Source organism: Palaemon carinicauda, chromosome 2 (genome assembly GCF_036898095.1).
Source record: "Palaemon carinicauda isolate YSFRI2023 chromosome 2, ASM3689809v2, whole genome shotgun sequence".
NCBI classification, from domain to species: domain Eukaryota; kingdom Metazoa; phylum Arthropoda; class Malacostraca; order Decapoda; family Palaemonidae; genus Palaemon; species Palaemon carinicauda.
This window is the reverse complement of record NC_090726.1, coordinates 101328260-101338259: the sequence shown is the minus strand read 5'-3', so window position 1 is coordinate 101338259 and position 10000 is coordinate 101328260. Positions and strand designations below refer to the sequence as shown.

The following is a 10000-nucleotide window of genomic DNA, read 5'->3' as shown; positions in this document are numbered from 1 at the left end:
CTTCGCATAGTGGTGAAAGAACACTCTGGAAGACTTCCAGCCAGTGTATGAACGGAGATGTTCAAAATCCATACAATTAAAGAAATTTAAGGATGAGGCAACTTTCCTCGGATCGTGACCTGCGGGTGTATTGTCAGGATCCGCTCTGCAAATAAAATATGTGATTTTCGCTCTGAGTTGATTCAGAGATAAATTTGAGCCTGATGTTTCTCCCCTGAATAGTTGACCACCCTTGAAGTCTGAAGTTCTATGAAGATAGACCTTTAGGCATTCTACTGGACATAGAGATGCATCTTCTTTCAGAGGGCAGATTCTCCAGGGACCCCACCTGTTGGTGGGTAACTCATTCTTGGCGAGAAACGTAGGATCCGGAAATAGGTTCAGTTCTCCCCCATCCAGGAACTGAACACGACCTGCCTCTCTCGAGAGGCTACAATCTCACTAACCCTGGCCCCGGACGCGAGTGCAAAATAGGAAAATAACTTTTTGTGTCAAATCCTTTAACGCACACTCTTCATTGCTCAACAGAGAAGCGAAATGAAGAACTTGTCTAAAGACCATGAAAAGGGCTTTGGAGGTGCTGAAGGTCTGAGCCTAGCACAGGCTTTCGGGACTTTATTAAAGATCTCGTTACCTAGGTCGACCTGGAAGGCATATAGAATGGGTCTTGTCAAAGCAGACTTACACGCTGAAATCGTGTTAGCTGCCAATCCTTGACCATGGAGGTGGAGAAGAAAGATAAGCAGAAGTCTGTCAAGATCTCCTGCGGATTCTTCGCCTTGACAAAAGGCCACCCATTTTCTCCAAGATGACTCATATTGCCTTCTAGTAGATTTGCACTTATATTCCTCAAGGAAGTCTATGCTGGCTTTCGAAATCCCGAAACGCTTTCTCACCGCTAGGGAGAGAAAATCATGAGCTGCAGGGTCCGGGTTTTCTGTAATGAAGCGCAGACAGTTGACTTCTGGACTCGCTGGGTCAGAACTGGATCTGGTAGTGGTACAAACTTCAGCTACAGTTCCAATGCCAGGAGGAACCACACGCTGTTCGGCCACTTGTGGGCCACTATTGCCGCTACCCCTTGAAGGATCTCAGTTTGTTGAGGACCCTCAACAGAAGGTTGTGAGGAGGGAACAGATAAATCTTGGACCATCTGTTCCAGTCGAGGGACATCGCGTCCACTGCTTCCGCTAAGGGGTCCTCGTACGGGGCACGTACAGGGGCAACTTCTTGTTGTCTTTCGTCGCAAAGAGGTCTATCTGCAGTTCTGGGACTGATTCAGAATGAAGGAGAATGATCCTGCGTCTAAGGACCATTCCGACTCTATCGGTGTGAACCTGGATAGAGCGTCCGCTGTCACATTGCGGACTCCTTGAAGGTGAACTGCCGACAGGTACCACTTCTTCTTTTCTGCCAATCGGAAGATGGCCAACATCACCTGGTTGAGAGGTGGTGACCTCGATCCTTGTCGATTCAAGTATCTCACAACTACCTCGCTGTCTATCACCAACCTTATGTGGATCGAGTGACGGGGGGAGACTTTCTTTAAGGTAAGGAGCACTGCCCTAGCTTCTAGAAAGTTTTATGTGAAAGGTCTTGAATAGCTTGGACCAAGTCCCCTGGACTTTTTTCCGATGAGAGTAACCTCCCCATCCCTCCTTCGAGGCGTCTGAGTGAATCGTCACCGACGGGGGAGGTGGCTGAAGAAGAACCGACTTCTTTAGATGTCTGGCTTGGGACCAAGGCCTGAGAAGAGTACTTAGCCGAAGCGGCTGGTCTTCTCAGATCTCTTCGCGCGTTTGATGCATAACTTCTCCAAACTCCGATTGCATCCTTTAGCTGTGCTCTTAGCACTGGGTCTGTCACTGAAGCAAACTGGAGAGAGCGCAGTACCCTCTCCTGCTCGCGTCTTGATATCCTTACGGAATCTAGAAGTCTCTTGACAGAACCCGCTATATCCTTCCTTTTCTTCGCCGGGATGTAGAAACGGTGTGACAAAAGGTCCCAGTGGATTCCCAGCCACTGGAACTTTTGAGATGGAGAAAGTCGAGACTTTTTCTGTTGATCTTGAAGCCTAGGTACTCTAGGAACTGGATCACTTGACTGGAAGCTTGCAAGCATTCTGTCTCGGATGCTGCCCACACCGACCAGTCGTCCAGGTAGGCTACTACCTGAATTCCCTTTAGGCGTAATTGTTTGAGAGCTACGCTCGCAAGCTTCGTAAAAATCCTTGGGGCTATGTTTAGCCCGAATGGTATGGCTCCGAAGGCGTATAGTCTTCGTTGTAGCCTGAACCCTAGGTAGGGGGAGAGTCGATGGCTAATTGGAATGTGCCAATAGGCGTCTGACAAGTCTATAGAGACGGAATATGCCCTCTTGGGCAGTAAGGTCCTTATGTGTTGCAGTGTTAGCATTTTGAATTTGCAATTCACTATGAACTTGTTGAGTGGCGACAAGTCCAGAAGGACTCTGAGCTTTTCCGAGTCTTTCTTGGGAACACAAAACAGCCTCCCTTAGAAATTGATGGGCTTCACCCTTCGGATCACCTTTTTTCTCCAACAGTTCTTGAACGTACTCCTCCATAACGGGGGTGGAGTGTTGGAAAAACCGAAGGCACGGGGGTGGAGTGCTGTACTAGCTCCCGCCCAGTCCATTCTTGAGTAGGCTGTGGGCCCAGGGATCGAAGGTCCACCGATCCCGAAATTTCAGAAGTCTCCCTCCTACCGGTATCACCTCACTTGGACTGCCGTCCTGAGGTCTTGCCTTCCTGACCACGACTACCCCTGAATCCCCTTCCCCTTGAGGGGCGTCTAGACGAGCCTCTGGCTGCTCCTCTAGGCTTTGCTCGAAAGGAAGTAGACTGCCCTTCGAACGCTGGGGTGAATGCCGTGGACTGTGTCGACACGGCCTGGGGTACCCACTGAAAAGTGGTCGGGGTTTGTGCCACGATCTGGGGCACTGGGGGCAATGGCAATTGCAGTTGCTGTTGCTGTCTAAGAGGCTTGGCTGGCCGAGACGGTAGCCTAGTCCTCATAGTCTTCCTCTTTGGTTGAGGACCCTCATCCGGGGAAGACTTTCTTTTGATAGCCAGGCCCCACTTCTGGAGAAGGTTTCTATTCTCCAAGGCGGCCTTATCAACTTCTTTGACCAAGTCGGTAGGGAAAAGGTCTTTTCCCCAAATGTTGGAGGAGATTAGTTTCTTTGGCTCGTGCCTCACCGTAGCCGAGGTAAACACGAACTCCCTACAAGCTCTCCTTGCCTTGACGAAGCCATAAAGGTCCTTCGTCACTGTGGCCAGATGAGACTTGGCCACTACCATGAACATTTCATGGACCTTGGGGTCACTTACCATCGTCTCGAAAGTAGTCTGAAGAGACATTGAGGCAGTCAGTCTTTCTTTTGTATCGAACTCTCTTCGCAAAAGAAAGTCAGACAGCTTAGGGAGGTCCTTGCCAAACTGACGTCCGGCAATATCAGCCTCCAACTTTCCAACTGAGAACGTAAGATGGATGTCCTTCCAGTCTTTGTGGTCCATAGGCAGGGCCAGCGACAAGGGTTTACACTCCTCTAGGGAGGGGCAAGACTTGCCGGCCTCGACTGCTTTTAGTACAGCCAGAAACCCTTTCTGTAAAAAGGGGAAGGCTCTAGTAGGCGAGGACACAAAAGAAGGGAGCTTCCTATTCAATGCGGCTACCTTTGAGTTAGAGAAGCCCCTCTCTTTCATCGAGGATGAAAGTAGAGCTTGAGCCTTAGCATGGTCCATCACTATGACCTCCTTCGGCTCTGTCTCCTCCTTTGAAGCTGGTTCCTTCCTCAGCCGGACATAACAGTCCGGATATGATGCCTTGCTGGGCCAGAATTCCACCTCCTCCAGGGGAACTGAGCCCAGCTTATCCGAGATGACGATCTTTCCAGTCGTCATCGGCATGTGCTCAGCATACCTCCATGGGTTAGCATCTGAGCACAAGGGAAGGTCTTTCACATTGAGCTTTTTCTGGGGCCCATGTGATTCTGCAAGGCACTGCATTCGCAGTTCCATTGCAGCCGCCTTCTCCTGATTCTCCTTCTGCGTTTGTTGGATCATTCCAACAATAGAAGAGAGGGCCTGTCCCAGCTCTACTGGGAGACTGGCCGATGTAGAGGGAATAGGCTCCGGAATATGAACCGGAGTAGCCGACACCTCGTCGACGTCTACCTCTACAACGTCTGGGGCTTGAACTTCATCCTGGGCTTCTGCCAGGAGGTCTTCCTCCCGACACCCGTCCACATCAGACATCCTGTCATCTAACTGGATGTCTTGCATCGCGACCGCGACTTCAGCATCCACCTGGATCTGAACTTAGGGGATCTCCTCTTGAGGCTGGGGAATCACTGCATCAGCTGATGCCTTAGGGAAAAGATACCCCCTCATCTTCTCACTTGGAAGATAAGGGCCAGAAGTGTTCTTTTGGAAGCCCCTTACCCAGGTACGAAGCTTCTTCCTAGCTATATCCCTTGATTCCTCTGTCCTAGGGGAATTAAAGGTCTCAGTAATCAGGTTAGTGCACACAGTACATACCTGAGGGTCCCAATACCGGAGATCATCCTTGGAGACAGCGTATGCTGCGTGTCTCCTACAAAACTCATGTCCGCAGAGGTTCTTGCTGCGGACGTTGCAGAAAGCACTTCCCCACTTCGGAGTGTCCTTCTGTAAAGAGAAGAAATTTCCATGAGTATCAAGTGAACTATGTATCACTGGATATGCATAGTATAGCATAACAATTCAGAAAGGAAAGACACACACTTGTGTTTCCCTCACAACCCATTGTTGCAGCCTTCCAGATAATAAAATCAAATGGTTAATCTCTTCTAGAGTAACCAATGCAAGGTTTCCAGAGGAAACAGGTGGAGCTCACACCTAAGCAAAGATTTTAAAATCCTGGATAATAGACAGGAAAGAACTCACTTTCCTATCTGTAGGGCAACAGCAAAGGGATGTGCGAGAAAACACAATAGTGTTAGAAGACACAGTGCTGTACCAAAACCCTTACCATAGTTTTCTTCTTACTGTATATGTTATACTGAAGAATACTAGTACAGTATAGGGGGATGCGTGCCGGCCGGCAAAGGCCGGCCGGCACACACCATAACTAGCTTTAAAGTATACTACTTAACAGCTATAAGGTGGCAGCACTCTGGTTCAAATGCATGTGCCGGTCGGCAGCAACTGCCGGCCGGTAACAGCCAATGTTGGCCGGCAATGGCTGCCGGCCAGCAACTACCCAAGGTAGTACCCAGCTGCCGGCCACACTCTTGGTGACCGGCAGACAAGGGCTGACATAAGCCGGCCGGCAAAGGTACAAGACCGATGCCACCCGGCAGCAAAAGAACCAGAGGACTACACCTGCCCGGCTGCCGGCCTCATAGGCCGGCAGCCGGGTCGGGTACAGCACTAGAAGAAAAATAGAATGGATGCCGGGATAAGAGTGTACACAACCTCCAAGCCCGGCAACCGAAAGAGTGCATATAAGGAAGGGGAGAAACTAATTCAGGCTTCCTGACCAATGCCGTCTGGCTTTACAGGCAGGCATGGATGAGGGACCAAGAGAGGTCCGGGCAGCACTCGAAAACATAAGACCCTTGCCGGCCGGCAGCTCTGCCGGCCGGCAAGGGGCTGAGTCAATTCCACATCCTAACCTATACTAGGTCCAGATGTAGAACGACGTACAGTACAGTAATGGCTAGGCCATTACGGAGAAAGAGGGGGAAGGGACAAGAGGGTCCTACCAACCTTGCTTTAGTGACAGATCACCCGCAGCCAAGAAACTTATCTTAGCCTAAGGGAGATCTAAGGGGGAAGGCCAGCAATACTTGCCAGCTCCCAGAGCACCAAAGCAAGGAAGGTGTTGCTACTCCCAGGGAAAGAAACTTATCCTCCCCCGAGAACAGCAACAAGGACTAGTCTGGTAGATCACAAAAGAAGGAATCATATCCACAGAAACCTTCGGTAGTGACCTAAGGGAGCTAAGCTCCCTTTGTCTGTGTCAGGCCAGCGAGGGGGACTCAGCCCCAAGCCAGCCAACACAGACTCAGACTAAAAAACTCTGTTGTTCTGTCCCTCTTGAACCATACTACAGGAACAGGAAGGTACAGTAACACCCCAGTATAGTTTTATCGAAAATAAATTCGGAAAAAACCACTTAAGGATAAGCCCAAGGCTTAAACAGAGGGAAAGGGATTGCATACCTTCTCCGAAGAAAAGAAAGCAACCGGGGAATATGATAAAGTATACTAAGGCTCCATAAGCAACTAGCCTAGGCACCAAGAGAATCGATTACCTAAATCACCGAAACTCACTCGTATACTATCTTGGAAATATTCCACACAGTCTTAAATGTATAAAATATAGCCTAAAGCTTCAATAAAATTTTAATTACACTCGGAAAAACCAAAATCATGCATGAAGTACTAGGACCAGACGACTAGGCTACATGGCCTAGCGTAGGCCAGAATGGCGAATACTTCGCCAAATAATACTAAGCACGAAAGGAAATCCTATGTAATGCTAAATAGCTAAAATTTATTAAAGCAAAACAACCAGGAATGTCGCTCTGACTAACTAAATTTATACCTAGCGAGCGACAGCGTCCAGGACGCCTCTGGTAGGCTACGGCTCTTGTATCAAAGATTAATCCTATTAATCACTCAAAATTTTACCAAGAGCCTACATTTATACATCAAAGACATTATACTCAACTTATCAGAGGCCAACGAAGACGGAGAAGCCATGAAAAGTAGAATAAATCCAAGATTTGCGAGAAACACAGGAAAAAAACAGAGTTGTTAAGCTACGCAAAAAGGAATACAGATGGCGCCAGGATTGGCGCCAGGCACGCATACGAATCGGAGGATAGGGAAGCCTTGGGAGCGGCTCCCCTTTTTCTTTCCCGAATTCGTTTCTTGCCAATCCCTCCTACGAGACGAAATCTCTGTCCAGGATGCAGATTGCCATGTGGCGTGTCAAGAATACGTCCTCTGATATGTCGCGATATCCTTTTCACGAGGGATACTCGCTCCAGGAGTTAGAATTCTGGTACCTTAAGGTAAATTCTCTGGGAATATCGCCGTAGTTGTAATATACCCTAGGAAGCTACCCTATAGGAACTTCCATCAGGACGACATGGCTTGAGCCCAAAAATATATATATATATATATATATATATATATATATATATATATATATATATATATATATATATATGGGTGTTTGTGTGTGTATATAATATTTGTGTAGTTTACTTTTTTCTCTATCGGTCACTTATTTATGAACAACCTAGGCCGCTATAAAAATATACCTACAACTGTGGCCCACTGTATATACATTTAAGCCGAGCATCTAAATATTTCATCAAATACAAATATATACCTCCGCACCGTATTCTAACTAAAGGAGATAATGAAAAAAGTTACGTAACGCATTAATAAATAAGTTAATAACGGTTCATTACAGAAAGGGGTGAAGTGAAAAAAAAAAAATACAGCCATCCGAATAAAATTCATCACTTGATACTTTTCTCGACGGTTTGCTTGTTTCATTAAGAAACTCTAATTTATGTTTTTTTTTTTTTTTCATTACTTCTCAAGTTTGTTATATGGATTTTCTATCTTTTATCATCACCCTCAAAATACTGATAATCATGTTTAATCATAATTTATTTTTGAGTTTTCAGTGTTTACAATGGGATCAACCATTATATACTTAGACCTCATTATAATGAATGTATTTTCTAATTGTATTAGAATATCAGTGTAAGTCATTATTAAATATCTGTGAGAAGAAATTCTTCATTATTATCTTAAAGTTAATCTTAAAGTACTATCTTATCAAGATTTAATTTACTTTAGAATAAGAGAAATATTGTGCTTAACTAATTGTAAAAGTAGATTACGAATGAATGAAAAGTTTGTAAAACTATTTCACCAGTTGAGGCAGTTGCACAGAAATGTTAGATTAGTTGAGGTTAGATTAGGTTAAATATGCTAAATTTGGCAAGTGCACTACGTAGTCAACCTATCAAATTCTTTTAGTCCTACTTTTATTTATTTGCCAATTCATTTCTTCATTGGTTCATTTATGCAATCAATGAAAAAAAAAATGCAAATTAAAAAAGTAAACAACCACTCAATTTCATATTTGCATACTTTTACCTATTTGCGAATTCATTCCTTCATTGGTTCATTCTTGCAATCAATTAAAAAATGCAAATACAAAAATTAGACAATCTAGAATAACCCCCCCCCCCAAAAAAAAAAAAAATCCGAAGAAAAATTATCTTCAGCCAAGGCTTTGATTCCAGCCAAGACTTAACTTGTATATGGGCACAAAGCTCCTCTCAAACGCTCCAGCCAAAAGCTCCCTACATACCTTAAAGGCGTCTCTCAGCTCTTTTTCCTCATCTTCACCAGGGCGTTCTCCCCCGCCCCCCATGTTGAAGACGATCTCCACGAATTCGTTGAAGCTAAAGGTGCCATCGCCTGCCAAAGGGAAGGTGTGTAATTGGAGATTACAAAGGAATTAGATTATTCCCTCAGGGTGGGCCTCGTGATTGGCTTCAAGATCAACATCGTGTATATATATATGTATATATAAATGTATATATATATATATATATATATATATATATATATATATATATATATATATATATATATATATATATTGTGTGTGGGGGGGTGCGTATGTAGGTGTAAGTATATATGTATATATTATGCATACACGTATATGTACATATGCATATATATATATATATATATATATATATATATATATATATATATATATATATATATATATATATATATATATATTTTTGTTTTATGTATATATATGTATTTACATACGTGCATATATATGCAGTATATATATATATGTATATATATACATATATATACATACATATATATATATATATATATATATATATATATATATATATATATATATATATATAATCACCCCAATATTCAATATGATTCTCACAGTTTATTACTCCAATCATTAAGAAATAATATCAATACAAGTTAACTACACTAATTAGAGATTCAATGAAATCCCCTTTAAAACATTTCAAAGAGAACATTCAGAGCAGGAACCCCCCAAAAAAATCCCCATTCTCCCCTTGGCAATCCCCAAAGGAATTCCCTAACGATAAATCCTCCCCAAAATTCCTTAAGTAACATCGTTATTTAATTCCTTCAAAGGGTTTCCATATAGAGCAAAAGGATTAAAAATCTTGTAGTCTATAGCTTGTCTTTTTTTATTTTTTTCTTAATTAGGGTTAATTGACAGTCTATTGGATTCTCCCCCCATTCCCATATACACATACACACAAACACACACACACATTCACACTCACTCATACTCAATTCACACACGCATGTACAGTATATATATATAGATGTGTGTGTGAATGTGTATACATATATATATATATATATATATATATATATATATATATATATATACATGTGTATGTGTGTGTGTTAGTGAATGTGCATATATATATATATATATATATATATATATATATATATATATATATATATATATATATATGTTAATATTGATATTAATATTATTGAATAAATAATGTACAAACAAATGTATGACCCTCCAAAATACGCAGACAATATCGATTGCTGTTTTTGTGTATACCAAAGGTAAATGCATGAAACAATATATATATATATATATATATATATATATATATATATATATATATGTATACAAGTATGAATACAGAAATTGAAAAATGTCACATAAACTTATCTTGAAAAAATACCTGTGAAAAATGCTTTGAAAGACATCCACTTTATTACGCATTTTTAATAAATTTCAGTATTTATCCACATCAGCCTAGATCAAATATTTAAGCGTCATTATTTATTTCACTAAGGTTAAAAATGGTAATAATATATCATGTAACTTACCTTTTATGTGACTGTCACATAACCTTCCCAA

General features: G+C 42.8%; 1 protein-coding gene across 1 annotated transcript in view; it reads right to left on the bottom strand.

The window, feature by feature from the left end:
* Nucleotides 1-10000, bottom strand: part of LOC137619262 (uncharacterized) — a 17234-nt gene that overhangs the window by 6518 nt on the left and 716 nt on the right. Inside the window, exon 2 of the mRNA XM_068349438.1 lies at nt 8405-8514. Coding sequence (XP_068205539.1) covers nt 8405-8514 — 110 coding nt within the window. The remainder of the gene's footprint in view (nt 1-8404; nt 8515-10000) is intronic.